General features: G+C 38.1%; 1 protein-coding gene across 3 annotated transcripts in view; it reads right to left on the bottom strand.

Annotated features, from left to right (window-relative positions):
- The window catches only part of ZFPM2 (zinc finger protein, FOG family member 2), a 467,674-nt gene that overhangs the window by 150,868 nt on the left and 300,029 nt on the right, over positions 1 to 16,777 (bottom strand). For all 3 annotated transcript variants that reach the window (XM_082434268.1, XM_082434269.1, XM_082434270.1), the window contains one exon: positions 10,694 to 10,805. In XM_082434268.1, coding sequence (XP_082290394.1) covers positions 10,694 to 10,805 — 112 coding nt within the window. The remainder of the gene's footprint in view (positions 1 to 10,693; positions 10,806 to 16,777) is intronic.

The following is a 16,777-nucleotide window of genomic DNA, read 5'->3' as shown; positions in this document are numbered from 1 at the left end:
AGAGAGCTGTTATAGACTGAATGCTTGTGTCCCCAACTCTAAATTTATATGTAGAAGCCCTAACAACCAATGTGATGGTATAAGAGGTGAAGCCTTTGGGAGGTAATTAGGTCATAAGGGTGGAGACCTCATGATGGGATTAATGCCCTTATAAGAGACATGAGGGAGGGAGCGCTCTCTCTCTCTCTCTCTCTCTCTCTCTCTCACACACACACACACACACACACACCCCACCATATGAAGATACAGCAAGAAGGTGGCCATCTGTAAACCAGGAAGATGGGTCCTCACTAGATACCAAATCTGCCTGCACCTTGAGCTTGAACTTTCCGCCTTCCAGAACTGTGAGAAAGAAGTCTGGTGTTAAGCTACCAGCCTATGGTGTTTTGTTATAGCAGCCTGAATTGACTAATACTGAGGAGAACAAAGAGAGAAACAGAGACAGAGTAGTTAGGCAGACCCTCTGGGAAGGCAACATTTGGAGAGAGTTTTGAATGAAGCAAGAGAGGGGCCCATGTGGGGGCAGAGCAGGGCACAGTGCAAAGGCCTTGAGGCAGAGGCATTCTTTGTATTTTCAAACAAAAGCAAGGGCTTGTGACACTGGAAAAGAATAGTTGGAGAGTCATAGTAAATAACCCACAGAGGTATCCAGGGGCAGATCATGTAGGGCATTTTAGGCCAAGGTAATAACCTTGTAGGCTTAGTTCGGGCGTTGCCAAGCTTTTTCTGTAAACAGTCAAATAGTAAACACTTCAGGCTTTGCAGGCTAGAGGGTCTCTGCCACAACTACTCAACTCTGATGTTGCGGTGTGAAAGCAGCCACAAACAAAATATACAAACAAATCATGGTAGCTATATTCCAATAAAACTTTATTTACAAAAACAGGTGGTGGGTCAGATTTGGTCTCACGGGCCATACTGATCCTTGTAATCAGGCTAATTGCAAAAGGAAGCCACTTGTTGGAGGGTTATATGTGCTTCTAGTTTTCCATTTTCTCTGGAAAACAAGAAGCAAGGTCAGTATCTAACAGGGGATGGTATATATTTAGGGAGACAGAAGTCTGACATAGTCACTTTGAAGATGGATTCAGAAAAAAGATCTGTATTGCCAGGCTACTTACACTGAGGGATCACATTCACCTCGCAGTCAAATGTAATATAAACTGGTCAGCATTAGCTTCTGTTGTATTTTTGTTGTTGTGAGTGGTGGTGATGGTTCCATTGTTGTATTTTGACCACACATTTATATAGCACTCACTGTGGATCAGGTGCTATTCTAAGCACTTTACAAATATTACTTCCCCTAGCTTCTGCTGCTTGGATAAAGCCAGGGGAAGGTGGAAAGTTGGATTGATTAACATGAGGGTATTCAGGCCACTAAAGGCCAGAGAAGGAGAGAAAAGTGAGAGGGTGCAAGAGAGTAATTAAAATGATGGACCCATGGAATCCAAGTCAGGTCCTCTGAAAGTAAGGATGGGAGGTTGGTGGGCAGGGCAATGATGGTGAAGACATAAGGGCATTGGAGGTACATTTGGTGTTGAAAAAATTGTTGGAGTCAGGTAATGAGGGGAGAAAAGCAGAAGATTTATATTATATTCTAGAGAGATGTAGGTACCAACATTATTTCTTGACAGATAAAGTCTTGTTTTTATTAGTGGATGGACCTGAGCTTCGCCTTTGACACAATAATCTTAGTAAAATCCCACTGTGAATATGTGTGCCTCAGAACTTTCAGTAGCTCTCCATCACCCCCTTGATGAGGTCTTTAGACTGAGCACTCAGCCGAACCCACAACACGGCCCTCAGAAACGTTTGCAGGCTTGCCCCTCACTAGTCTTATTTGTAAATTCTCTGTTCTAAAGTGTGCCCTGACACTCTCATGAAAACACGGTATGTATCGCAGCCTGTAAACTTTTAGGCACACATTTCAACCTCCTCAGATGCCTTCCCCCGTTTCTCAAATTTATATTCAACTTTCAATATCCAACCAAAATTCCACATCTTCTGTCAACTTTGCCTTGACCATGTAAGACAGAACTCCGCATTATGCAACCTTCATCAATTAAGCTCTTTCAACAAACTCCTTAAGTCACGGGTGTGTTTCATATTCCTCTGTATCCCTCATGACACCTGGGCCATATCATGTGCAGAGCCTGTTCTCAGTTACTTTTATTTTATTTGGAAAATTATCTTATGAAATACAAAGTGTCAGGACATTTACAGAGATACTAAAGAAAAATGTATATCACTCGAATATAATTTAAATTCCATGGATGAGGGACTTCATGGGTAAGGCAAAGATTTTTGTTCTGTTAGTTTGGGTTGTATAAAAAGAAGAGCAGGGGGCTTCCCTGGTGGCGCAGTGGTTGAGAATCTGCCTGCCAATGCAGGGGACACGGGTTCGAGCCCTGGTCCGGGAAGATCCCACATGCCGCGGAGCAACTAGGCCTGTGAGCCACAACTACTGAGCCTGGGCGTCTGGAGCCTGTGCTCCACAACAAGAGAGGCCGCGATAGTGAGAGGCCTGCGCACCGCGATGAAGAGTGGCTCCCGCTTGCCACAACTGGAGAAAGCCCTCGCTCAGAAACGAAGACCCAACACAGCCAAAAGTAAATAAATAAATTAATTAATTAAAAAAAAAAAAAAGAAGAGCAGGAGTGTAGTTAAGACAAAGAGTGATTTTCGTTTGCAAATATTTTTCTTAAATTATATAACGACAATAATCAAAGTGAAGAAAACTATAAAAGAGGAATACGGATTTTCCCAAACCTTACCACCTTTACAGAAATACTTTCATAGTTTCAGTGTATTGCTATTTCTTCCCCAGGTGTTTTGCTGTACATATACTTTTAAAATACAATTATAATCATACTAGGCACAGAACCTCATATTCTACTTTTTCAGTTGGAATTATAATATAATATATTTTTTTTTCTATGTAATACACTGTTTTAAAGAAGTATTCACAACATCTTACTCTGAAAACATTGACCCTAAAGAGTTGTTCCTCATTTTAGCTGACAAAGATCCTTTTGAGGGTAGCTTTCAAGATTAGCATCACTTTGAATGACAAGCTAACATCCCTGAATGATAGTGAGTCACCTCTCAGAAGACCCCACTCTTCATTTTTCATTTTTATACTTATGAAACTGATATATTCTTAGTTCTTATCATTTGCCAACATCCTACCTGGGTTTTTAACCCCTAAGAGACAGAAGCTTCATTCATGCCTGGATCCAGGATGGTTTAGGATATTTTTCTCCAACATATGAGAGCGCATCTAATCCACTGAAGTAATTAATAGTATTATCGTGCAGGATTATTTACCAACATTTCATTAAGGAAACTCACAGTGATGTTGATACGAAAACAAATGTATTTTTTCCACATCAAATAGCATACGTTAAGAATAACTCAGGACATAAACTATTCAGTATGGCCAGACCCAGACTGAAATAACATCAGTAAATCGCTAACATAATTGTAAAAACAGTAAATGCATAGTAAAAAATGGAAATGGCAGAAGGCCCTATATTTGCTGAAGTTGCTGTCATTCTGCAATTTGCAACAGACAGCTCCACTGTAAATAACACATTCACTGGTGGGGTCACTTGTCTCGACCTTAAGAACCCCTCAGAAATGACAATTTGAATCAAAACGATGGTTTTCTAAAGCAGCCATTTAAAGCAATCACTGATTCCTAGAACAGGCATAATAAATTGCTCACCCCCCAAACATCTCTCATTCTTAGAGAACATAACCAGAAAAAACCTCAGATGTTCGTGAAACATATTGGGTTTTCGGCATCACGTTATCCTGTGGTGCTCTGCAATCAATTACTGTTATACCACCATCATTAATAATTTTCTTAATGAAAATGATTCTGTTGATCTCCGCTGTATCTTAATTATCAGAGTTAAGCATAATTACACTGCGGCTCTGAGCTGGCATGTGGACTCCTTTAGGGCGCAATTTTGTTTTAACACACTGATAATGTAATTTTACATTGTGTCAGTTTGTTTCGTTATTATCCAGTTGTACAATTCCACTGTATTCCTGATAACAGATAATAACCTTAGTACCTCCTATATCCTGAAGTCATTTAAAAAGCAATATTGGAATTCTGCGGCTAGCTAACTTAATCGCCTTATGATTTTATAATTCCTGCTGCTAAATATTTGGTACAGGCACCCACCCTCTTTTAAGAATACTGTAAAACTAGACAACAGTTATACATTTTCTGTGAACTACAGAATGGTTAAATAAACACTTAAATATGAGCACAAGTTTTTCTTTTTAAATTACTTTCTTATTTATATAGCATTAGGTCCTTTAAGTAAAGTTAACCATGAACTTGTAGGCTAGTTGGGAAAATTGACTGCCATGTTAGACAAGGCTGTTTCAAAATTCTAGGAACATGCAACAGATCCTCTATTTTAAGGTGGAAAATAGTCCAGACTTTTGCAAGCGTCCTTCTAATGAAAGATCTTTGTTTTAAACAGTTGATCAATTTAGTCAGTGTGCAGAAAGTTGCTCATCCAAGTTAGGTTATATTAGAATTACTGTCATTATTTCAACAGTACCTGGTATAGGACCTTGAACGTAGTACACAATCAGTCAGGGCTTAACTGAATTAATTGCATGATTACATTTGTCCAAACAAGCAAAATCAGAACTTTGAAGATGGTCATAGAATGATTTGGAGATTAGTTTTCTACGTGACTTTAAATTGCTGTGGCCTTCGAAGCAACAGAGAAATTAGCATAAGGTACTGCTGTCACTGCCGTTTTAGTTCTGGAAAACTTTTTCTTAAAAACCAAACCACAGAGCGAGGAAAAAACAGTTTCATTGATAAATATGTACGTAAATTTGTGAAGAAGACCAATAACCTACAATCTAGGCCTAGGAAATGGTATCATCAAAACTCTGCTAAATTGTATAATTGGGAATCAAGGTCAACACGCTTAAGATTGAATATCAATTCATCACATATGAGCTATATATCCTTGAACTATTTACTTACCTAAACCTGAGTTTACTCATCTGTAAAGTGGGAATAATTCTGCTTACATCATAATTTTCTTGTAGCGGTAAACCAGAAAACGTATGTAAAGTGTTTAAAACCATGCCTGGCATAGAATACGTGCTTAATAAATGGTAACTGCCATTGCTAGTTTTAATATTATCATCATTATTATCTTTATACTAGCATTTTACATATGACTTTCTTAAAAATATCATGTGCCCAAGGGAAAAAATATCTTTAGGCAAACGCTTCTGGCCTCTGATTCTATAATGCAGTTCTCTGCAGATACTGTGGGTTCACAGGGACCAAATGGGATTTATGGAATTCTTGGCTATAAATCTGGTATCTGGTGACCAGGTTTTCTCACACACTTGCTTGATACCAACATGGAGGCCTGGGTTCATTTCCTCTAAATTTGTTCTGACATATAACCAAAAGGGCAAACTGGACTGAGTATAAGATCATCAGCAATATAATATTTATAATAACATATGCAGTTATGCATACGGGTGCATCTTCACAAAAATCCTGTGAGATGGCCACTGCTATTTCATTGTTACAGCTGAAAAAATTCAGGATTTAAAGAGGAAAAGTGGTTTGCCCAAGGTTCCATCTAAGCAACAGTTTTTTACAATGAGATTGTGCTTTTATATAAAAAGAAATCTTCCATGGTTAAGGTGAGATTGAGGGTTAGCTGATACTTTTTCACTCCTTTGATTGACAATGTTTATTCTCTTCATCCAGCTCCCTAGAGAATGTGGCTGCTCTGAAATAACACTCCACGAAAACCCAAATAATTTAATTTTTCCTCATTTGAAGTGAACTGAATGAGCAAACTCACGTGCAAGATGCTAAAGGTTTAATTTCGAATGTTCAACAACGTGAAACTCGAAGTAACTTATTTACTTTTCACAAATGAGAAAGGGCACCATACTGTGCAAATGCTATAAAAAACACAGAGGTGTATAGGAAAGAGAAGAAGTTAATTTCCAATGTTCGACAGGCATTCATGGATTTTAGGAGTAAGTGGGCAGACCTCTGCTCACACTCCTCTCCAGCAGCCTCCCTTTAACTTCAGCATGGTGCTTTTTAGTATTTTTCCATTGGACATAAGTCAATTAGAATTATCTGGAGTCTGCTGAGAATAATGGCAGAAACCAGACAACCCGACAAGTCTGGTCCATCAGTGTCTGGATGAGCTAATTACTTTCTGGAATGACAGGGGGTAGTTGAGGCAGGAAAAAAAAAGTGCATCAGATTATAATATTAATGCTAAATACTATACTTTTTTTTTACTTTGATAAAACAGGATGATGGCAGCCTGTCAGATAGCACTAAGTGATGTAATTTGATAATCATTATTTGATGGACACCCTGGAAATGAAAATTTTATAATTATATTTAATTTTACTACTAGCCCACATTTAAAAACACTTCAAAAAGTAAGCATGTCTCTGAAATGGTAATAGTTACATGCCATAAGAAAATATTATAAACAATTTCACAGTTAAGGCATTTTAAAATGCTACATATACGCATTTTACATTCTTTTGTAAATAGGTACTAATATACTTTCAGATAGGCAGGCCCCAAAAAGGTGATTTTGGCATAGAATTCATAAGTAGTTTAGGTTCTTAGCTAGAAAACAAAATAAGGCAATGCAATTTTGGCATCTGGAATTTACTTTTCATCTCAGGGAGAGCTTTTTAGACATTAGGAGTAATGTGTTGCATCTGGGTACAAGGATGTTAGCCCATCAAGCAACCATTCTTTTCTGTCTGGAAGTAGCACTTTGATTTCACTTGGGGAACTACTTCTCCTTTGTCTCAGTGGTTTACGTGGGGTTAGGTCTACAGATGATTGTAGTTTGTAAGGAAGAGTCATAGTGATTCATTGGTACAAGGATTGGTATGTGATGTACCCCAAATAAAACCCAGAAAAGCTCTCTTTTCACTGGGATTGCTGTGCTTATAGAATAAGTTTGGAGTTTCTCACCACTCGACAGGAACATTTCTGAGGATGAAACTCACAAAGAAAGAAGAGGCAGAAGATAGAGACAGTCTGGGGACAAAGTGTGAACAACTGAATTAAACTGATCCTGAAGTTCAGAAGATCCCTGGATTCTCAGTTATATGAGCAGATGAACTCCCCTACCCCCAATACACTCACGCATGCACGCACACTCACACACACACACACACACACACACACACACACTTACACTTTGATTATTTTTTGTATAAGCCAATTTCATTTCATTTGAAAACAAAACAGCCCCAACTGATAAATAACATATACATTATGAAAATGTCTCACACATTACAGATGTTCAAGTCAATATGTACCTATTAAATCTAAATCACCAAACCCTTCCAACTACAAAACTCTTTTGCTTTGAGAAGGCTTATCATACCCATAGCCTGTGAAGACAGAAGGCTTCAGAGCTCATGTGGTCCCGGTAGGAGTGATTCCTGGGGTCCTATTTTCCATGATGAGAACAATCCCTAGTATAATCCTAGAATATCGAGGTATTCACAGAACTTTGAGTGAACTATTCCCTTCCTCCAAAGGCAAGCTGAATTCTAGGAATTAGCATCAGGCCTCTGAAGCCCATCTAGGAGATCAGAGTAGAGTCTACAGCAGAGTTTTCCCAAGTGTGTTAACCAGAGAACTAATTCCAATGTTCCAGTGGATGTCCACTGGTTGGAGAAAAAAAAATATGTATATCATATAGTCAAACGAGTTACACAGGTTTTTATTCTGGTTTGTTTTACTACAGGACTTCTCAGAGCATTCATACCAGAAGGCCTTGTGAGTTTTCAAGAGGGGCCAAGATAGGCAATATTTGGTCCTGGGACTTTTCCTTTAATCTTAGGGTTATGTGAAGTGTACTTTGGTAAGTGCCATATTATAATAATACTCTGTGATTTCTGCACAGAAATGCTTGCGTAGTTTAAGAGAATTTATTCATCATGTAATAGCGTCAAGGGGAAAGGTAGAGTCACACAGTACAGAGAGTATAGGATTTGGAATTATCAAAATCTGAATTTAAATTTGGCTTCTCTGTTAGCTCTCCTGGACCAGGGACAACCATACTACTGCTCTAAGTCACACACAATGTAGGTTGTGTAAAATGAGAAACACACTACTTATCTCATCTAGCTGCTTGAAAGCTTAATGCAGGGAGAACGTATTCTAATATGTACAACTCAGGCCCTCGATTAGACAGATGTGTGTTTGCATCCCACTTTAAACACTTAGTAGTTGAAACACTTTGCTGTACAGCAGAAATTAACACAACATTGTAAATCAACTATACCTCAATTAAAAAAAAAAAAAACACTTAGTAGCTATGTGACCATGACAAATTACTTAATCTAGCTATGTCTCAATTTCATTTTTTGTAAAATTGGGTAGGATGTTAATTACCTACTAGGAGGTATTAAATGATGATTAAATGAAATTATGCATATACAGTAGTTACTGCAGTCCTTGTTATTTGAATTGCAATGCCATCTGTTCTTGTAAGTTGAACAATATCGAGTTACCTTTTATAGGTTAAAAACTACTGAATATTAGGAATTCATATTGTTCATCATCACAGTATGTGATGTGTCTATTATAGTTTCTAGCAACCATTCATCATTTGTTTATCTGGTCAACCAATCATTATTTACTCTGTGCTCTTTTTGTACAGGCAGCATGCCAGACCAAGGATAAAAAGATGACTGAGACATAATCCTTGCCCTCAGTAAATATAGAGTAGATTGGAAAGGCAGGCAATAATACCTAACTTTTTACTACTCTTTTTTTGAAACATAAAATGATGATCATAAAACGAGGTTAAAAGAGCAATGAGAGAAGTGCATAGAATTTGGTATGGGAGTACCAAGGAGAGGATTCAGGGGTGCTTAATAAAGGGTGGCTGTTATTATCCACGTACAAAGCTAGCACACAGTTGGGCTCAATCCATGCTTTATGAGTTAATTAATAAGCTTCTACAAATTACTCCAAAATGTTTACTGCCAAGAGGCTTAAGGTATATCTAACCATAACGCAAACACGTAAACATGTTCAAACTAAGGTACTCCATTGAACATAGAATTACAATTTTGTTATAGTGTTTTTCCTTATGTAACAATATAATAATCATCTCTTCTAAAACAATGCCCGATTGAAACATGTAATGGATTTGGATTATGATAGAATAGCTGTCCTCTTGGTTCCTCCATATTATATTGCCATCATAGAGATAAGATATTGCACAACAAAAATTTAGCGCCAGTCATTGATCCTACACTCCAAGCCATCTCTTGTAGTGTTTGCATTCTGAATGTGGACACTGGTAAGCTGGTTCACTATAATATCGCTTCCCATTTTGATAGAACATAGTGACATATCCTGGGAAAATCTTAACTTCCCTTCTAGTTAAAAGCTCCCACTAGCATACTACAGGTATTTGGTGTTTGAAAATAAGTGGGTATGAGACCAGCAATTACAGAAGGAAAAGGAATATAATCAGATCCTGGTGTGCAGATTGTCTTTTTTAGCTTGCAAATTCCCTCTTTCTGGTGTTTCAACTTTCAAAGGCTTATGGTAGTTTAAAGGCAATCCTCTTATAAGTGTACAAATTGTAATGATTATAGGAACAAGTTGTAATTGTTTCTAGCAAGTTTTTAAGAGTCTTTGATGTTATGATTAGTGTTTTATATGTTAATATATTGATAGGGGTGCTTATTTGCTTGTTCCCTTGTATGCTTTTATGGTTTCTAGGTTCAATGTGCAAATACATCTTTGATCTCAGTAGGTCTATTTGGTTAAAAAAGAAAGCGAAAAGAAATTAAACATGAGAAGCACAAAGTTTTGCAATATTTACGAAGGAGTGAGATTAGGGATTTCACTGTAAAAGTACAGAGCTTGGGCCCAGAACTTGAATATGGAGAAAAGTGTGGTAAATCCCACCACACACGTGGAGGGGCCTGAGTTTGGGGGAGTCGGTCCCATGTTGTGTGTCCCGGAGCAGCGGTTCCTTTGCAGCCAGGGTGTAGCTGTTTGACGCAGTCTAGGCTGATGCCACACTGAGCAAATCAAAGGCAATGCTCTGCAAGCCATCGCTTCCTCTCTAGCATTTGCCTCCTGCCCTTCAGAAATCACCATGGGGAGGAATTCTCAGTCTTTGCAACGGCTTCCTTTTCAGCTAGCCCCTCATCGTGTGTGATTTCAGGAAACTGGCTGGAATGCAGTGCCTTCTAGAACTCGCACCTTGACACCCTGACACGGACTGCCAAATTTCAAAAGGAATTTACTTTTTGATGGATGATGCCTAAGAGAGGAATCCGAGATTTCATCAAACCCCCTCTGAATAAAAGTAACAGCGAGGAAGGTACTAGTCAAGGCACTCCAATCCACGGTTAGGTGAATGTGAATGGCGCTAAGTAATTAATGGTCTAACACGTTTTGTTTTATGCTGTACAGGAAAAGAACAACAACAACAACAAAAAACCCAGTAGCCTTGCTGAAATTACAGGTTAGGGAGATTCATAAGGGAAAAAGGAAGAGAGAGGAGCCCATTTTACTTTGTACTCCCATTTCAGCTCATTTGGTTCTATTTTGCAACACTCAGGTTTCAATACATCCAAAGCGAGAGGGAAATGATCTTGCACTTACCTTTGCTGTACACAATGCAGTTGTTTTTGTTGTCTTCCACTCCTTGCCAAGTCACATCCAGTAGCCACTTGGGACCAGCAGTCAGCACCATCGGCACCTGAGCCTTTGTCTTCTGTGGAAAGAATGATAACAAACGGATGCCATTTGCTTTCGTTGATTAAAAAGTTGAATAATAACTGTACTAATCATTTTATTTTTCCAAATAACTAAATCTCCTAAACCATAATCCAAGTCCTTATTCCCCTGTCTCATGATATCTTTTTAAGACGACAGAAGCTGTAAAGCTTTACTGCTTTCACTAATCTGAATGGTAGAATTATTATCTAGAATATTTTTTTTCTAAATGATACTGGATCAGATCTCCAAGATTAGACAGATCTCTTGCAGCTCTGAATTATAAAGAGAATGCAGATGACTTTCATTGCAAAGACCAGCCTGTTTAGAAGTGAACTTTAGACACATTGTACTTTACTATCAACAGGATCTCACTATTTCCTGAAACAGACAGGAAAGAATTTAAAGAATCAGGATCCATTTCAAAGCTCTATCCTGAGCAACATTTATGTTAGAGTAGGAATTTATTCTGAATGAATAATGAAATCCACCAACACCCTTTTCTAAGTATGGATATGTAGTCCCACTGAAACTGAAATAATATTAATGCTAATGACTCACCATACACTGTCTCCAAAAAGACTATAAAAGAGGAATTGGGAATAAATTCAGATGCAGAGCAACTAAAGCATGACATTCCTTGCTCTGAAAAGCATAGAAGCAGGGAGACAAGTGCTCTAGTTCTAACAAAATATTTTCAGTGTACATTTTAAATATAAGGCTCAAAAGGGTCATCATTTTAGGCCGTTTGGCACCCAAATTATTTGTCTTTAACTATGTTAAACATGGCAGGAAATAAACCAGGGAGGAAATAAGTAAGCCTTAGCAAGACTGGTGTTTCCCGATGAGTCAGAGTGAATTGGCATTCAGATGTTTATCATGCACCAGCCCACGTTCTGTATATCAACTATCGTGAAACCACAACACAGAGTACAATACAAGGGTCTCAAGGTAATTTCTGAACTGAATTTTCACCTAGATATGATCCTGTCGAAGAGATCTCAGCCCATTCTGGGACTTTCCCACATGTTATGTGCTATCACAAATTTCCCAAATTGGCATTAGCAAGTATCCACTTGAGGAGTTCTATGTACTCTGGCCATTTCAAATCTCTCAGGAATCCGGAAACCTCGTTTCACTGGCCAAATGACAACACTGATAGTGCATGAGACACAGATCTATTGATACTGAAAAGCCATATTAAAAGCTACGCATAAAATCAATGCTAACCCATTTTTGATGTATCAATTATATTGTAAGAGGTAAAACTACCATAAAATTTACTACTTAATGGAAAAAATCAACCATGACGGACAAATTAAAAATAAGTCTAAAAAAATACTTCAAATATTAAAACAGAGGAGGCGGTAAGCCAGATCAACCATAAGAAATACTAGCATACTGATTTTTCATATTCATACTTTATTTCATTTTAAAAGTCTTTAATTTTTCAACTATGTGTCTTAATATTTGGAAAGTAAAACCATGAAAAACAGTTATCTGAAAGCCCTGGGGGAAGAAAGTAATTTTATATTATAATTCTTTAAAACAATCTAGACAAAGTGTTATCAAGTTATCCCTCTGATTATTAGTCTAAATCAGGGGTCCCCAATCCCCGGGCTGCAGATAGGTACTGTCTGCTGCCTGTTAGGAACCGGGTCGCGCAGCGGGAGGTGAGTGGTGGGCTAGGAGCGAAGCTTCATCTGCCACTCCCCATCACTCGCATTACCGCCTGAACCATTCCCATCTCCCCCCATTGCTCGCATTCCTGTCTGAACCATTCCCTCCCTGCCACCCCGGGGAAAAATTGTCTTCCACGAAACTGGTCCTTGGTGCCAGAAAGGCTGGGGACCGCTGGGCTAAGTGACGATTTTGTTTTTCTATTTTCAAAATAGAATTTGAGAACAAGTAAGCTTCTTCAATCTGAAATGATAGTGGCCCATATCCAATTAAATCATAGGTCTTAATTATGCATATTTCAGCTCCTTTTACTACTAGAGAAGCAGGTAAGTCCATAGATCAGGGTCAGCAGGTCTCCAAGCAGTAAGCAGAACTAGTCATGGGAGAGACTCCACCAGTTCAATAAACCTGTGCATGGGGGATTTAGTGGTGTTATTTGTAACATCTGCTCTCTTCTGATCTTAAATAACAGACTTCAACAACAGGCATCTGGCTCATTTCTACTGTATTCTCTTATTTCATGAGAAAGATATGCATCTTAAATTATTTAGTCTTTATACCCAAAGTTCTTAAAGCCACATGGATTTCCACACAGTAAAGCAGCTTTTACAATTTTCCATAGATAATATGAAAAATAAACATTGATCACAAATTCTTTAGGGAATCTTTATTGTAAAGTCAGTCAGTTGGTTTGCCAGTACCACAATCTTCCATTAATTTTACAAAGCAACCTACTGATCCAGTCTTGTGCTTGGTGCTAGGAATAGGAGGAGGTCTTTTTCGGTGAAGGATACAGATACATTAAAAAAAAAAGTTTACTATAAGGCAAAGAGTAGCAGGTAGGGAGTGCAAAGTCATGTGTAAATTGTTTTGGGGTCAATGAAGGGCAAGAGAGAAACTCCTGTCCCGTGGCTTCTGGGACGGTATCATGCAGGAAGTGACCTTCAGGCAGGATCTTGAAGGAGAGACAGGAAGCATTTGCAATCGCTAGTAATGAATGGCCTGGGCAAAGTCTGAGCAGTGTATAAGAGTGGTATGTACAGGAAATAGTGACTAGTTCTGGGATTCTTTGGCTTCAGTTCTTATACAAAGTCTTTAGAGCTGTTCTTCATAGACAGAAAGCACAAGATAACAGTTACCTGTCATCACTGCAATCATCATTTATACTATTATTATCACTACCTATAAGTGGAAGGGCCATAACAGCGTATGTGTCTAGAAAAGCAGGTTAGAATCAGATCTTGAAGGACCTTTTCATATCAAGCAAAATCTTTTTGTGCTTAAACCTCTAAGCAGAAGGAAGACAGTAAAGATTTTTTTAATCAGGAAGAATACGGTTGCTACTATTGCTGCTACTTGTGCAAAATCCCTTACTTATTTAGTCCTCATATGTATTTTCAGACAAAGATATTGCAACTCAAAGATTAAATAGTTTCTTTCAGGTCAAATAGCTGGCAGAAGACAGAGCCCATATTTACATTTAGCTCTGTTTCCAAACACTACTGCTCCTAGGGTGACCAACCGTCTGCGTTTTCCTGAGACTGAAGGGCTTCCCAGGATGCTGGATTTCCGTGCTAAAACTGGAAAGTCTTGGGCAAACTCAGATGACTTGTCCACCCCTGCACCTCCTACTATAAAACAGTATTAGTGGTTTACATCTATTGAATACTTGCAAAACGTTGGGTGTTAAGTACTTCCCCTCAATTATCTTTTTTGATTTTTACAACTCCAGGAGTTAGGTATTAACATTTTCTCCATAAGCAAATTAGGATTTAGAGGATTTGACTTTGTGGCATGAATAAAAATAGTTATTTAATATCTTTCCTTAATGGTAAGTCAGGCATTATACCTTTTAAAACTTTGGCAAAAGTTTATTATGCCTGGGCCCAGGTAGAATCTGACTTTTCAAGAAACTGAATTGAAAGGAAAACAACTTCTTTGACTCCAAATCAATAAGGCAAAAGCAAAAATGTAGCAAAGACTTGGTGAAAGCTATACCCAAGCTGTAAAGAATAAGTAGATTAAAAAAAATCTCAAGGGGCCAGTTATTACAGTTTTGAGGAGGTAAGTCAATTTCTTTCTGAAGAAGTCAACTTTTGTAGAGATTGACTGCCTTCAAAGAAGATTACCAAGTGTGAGAAGGAAGGAGTTAGCCAGGATTATATGAAATCTACACTCCAGCAAAATCCATTAATAGAAAATAACAATAATGTCCACATTGATCATTAGGTTTACTTTCCCATGTCTCTCTCTATCATAAGGATTCATACAAGTCTAGAATGTTAAGAGCCAGAAGCAACTTTAAAGTTCAGTGAGTTTAATTCACTAATTTGACAAATGAAGAAAGGCCAAAATATTTATCTAGCATCCTACAGAGGTAGCATACAGTTGGTACAACATGTTGGGAAAAGAGAATGGTTGTAAAAGGTATGGTAGGCAGAAAAATTGTCCCCCCAAAATATCCACACCGTAACCCCTTGGAATCTGTGAATATGTTATTTTACTTGGTAAAAGGGATTTTAAGAACATGCTTAAGGTTTAGGGCTACGACGTGCTGAGAGGAGCCTAGATTATCCACATAGGCCCAATCTAAGCACGAGTTTCTAAAAGTAGAAGGGAAAGGCAAAACAGTAGGGCAAAGAAATTTGACATGAAATGGATTCCACCTGCCTTTGCTGCCTTTGGAGATGGCACACTGCAGCCATGAAGTGAGTGTGCTGGGGTCTAGAAACTGGGAACGGGCCTCAGTTACAGGAAGTGAGGAAAACAGGGATTTCAGTTCTGCAACCTCAAGGAACTAAATTCTGCCAATAACTTGAATAAGCAGGAAATAGATTCTCCCCTACATCCTCTAGAAAGGAATGCATCCTGCTGACAAATTGATTTTAGTCTGGTGATACCCATACTAGACTTCTGATGTACAGAGCTTTAATATAACACATTTGTGTTGTTTTAAGCCACCAAGTTTTTGGCCATTTGTTTTGGTGGCAATAGAAAACTAACACAAAAAACATTCAGATTTACTCACTCATAGTTTAAAAAATGACTTAATTTCCTTATCAAATGTGCTCAGAAGTGAAACAACTTTCCCTTATTGGAATAATACCAAATATACATTGTTATTCCACAATCATCAGATATATTTAATGTTCTTGCCTTAAAGTATGAGAAAATACACAGTGGTGACTAACAATTCCTCCCTCTATAACTGGGTATTTAAAACATTTTATGATTCACTATTAACCTTACAGTTGAAGTGTGGCAGAAAGGACATTACTGACTCCTTGGAGTCAGATGATCTAGGCTGGAATCCTGATATGTGCTACTGGCAGGCTCTGAGACTGGAAAATCACTTAAACTTGAGCATTCTGAACTTCAGGATACACATCTGTAAAATGGGGATAATAATTTCTACCTCAAGGTTGTCTTATGAAGCAACCAGCACAGTGTTTCGTACACCACAGATGCACTTCAAACTTTTGCTGAATACCTACATGAATAAATGAATTAAAAATGTGCAAAGAGCGTTTCTGGAATCCCTATTTCTCAGGCACTGGTAATGTTTGTAGGGATTAGGACAGAAGTCAAGACAAAAACTCATTATGATCCAGTTTAAAGATGGTGGTAGTCATTAATGCTATTGACCAATTATTTCCAACTCTCCACTTTCCAGGTCTCTTTCAAAGTTAGGTATGGGAATATGACATCACTTCACCGATGAAATTGAATGAGAAGTAACTCACGTCACTTTTACACAGAAGCTGTAAGACCAATGGACTCACCATCTTTCCTTGTGTTTGCTGAATTGACCGTCAAGCATGGAAAGGAGGAAGACCTCCTAACTACAGTGGCCATGTAGCATGAGAAAGAAAGAGACTGTTTTAATGTAAAAAACTGTTACAATATTAGGGTTGCTTACAACCTCAGCAAAACCTAGCTCATCCTCACTTATACAAAGGTTTTCTTCATTTTCGTTGGTTTGTTTGTCTGTTTTTCTGTATTGAAATAACCCATGGGTTTTTACAGGTTAACGTTTGTACTTTATATCTAGGCAGTCTCGTTCAGTCATAAATCAATTCAAGGTATATAACAGGAGCCTGAATTTCAGTTAAGCTGGAATGTTTTAAAAAGAAATAGTGTGCACTTTTGAGGCTCCCTATTGTAAGTTTTAAAAAATCTGCACTCCTGGACACTGTTTGAACCCAGAGTTTCACGCTTAGACAGTCTACAACTAGACAAACTTGACAAGGACAAAATGGGTCAAAAGTGTCATTTCTTAGGAATAATTAG

Source organism: Balaenoptera physalus (assembly GCF_965194825.1).
Source record: "Balaenoptera physalus genome assembly, chromosome: 17".
Classification (NCBI taxonomy): domain Eukaryota; kingdom Metazoa; phylum Chordata; class Mammalia; order Artiodactyla; family Balaenopteridae; genus Balaenoptera; species Balaenoptera physalus.
Note: the sequence above shows the minus strand (reverse complement) of the source record. Positions and strands in the feature narration are given on the sequence as shown.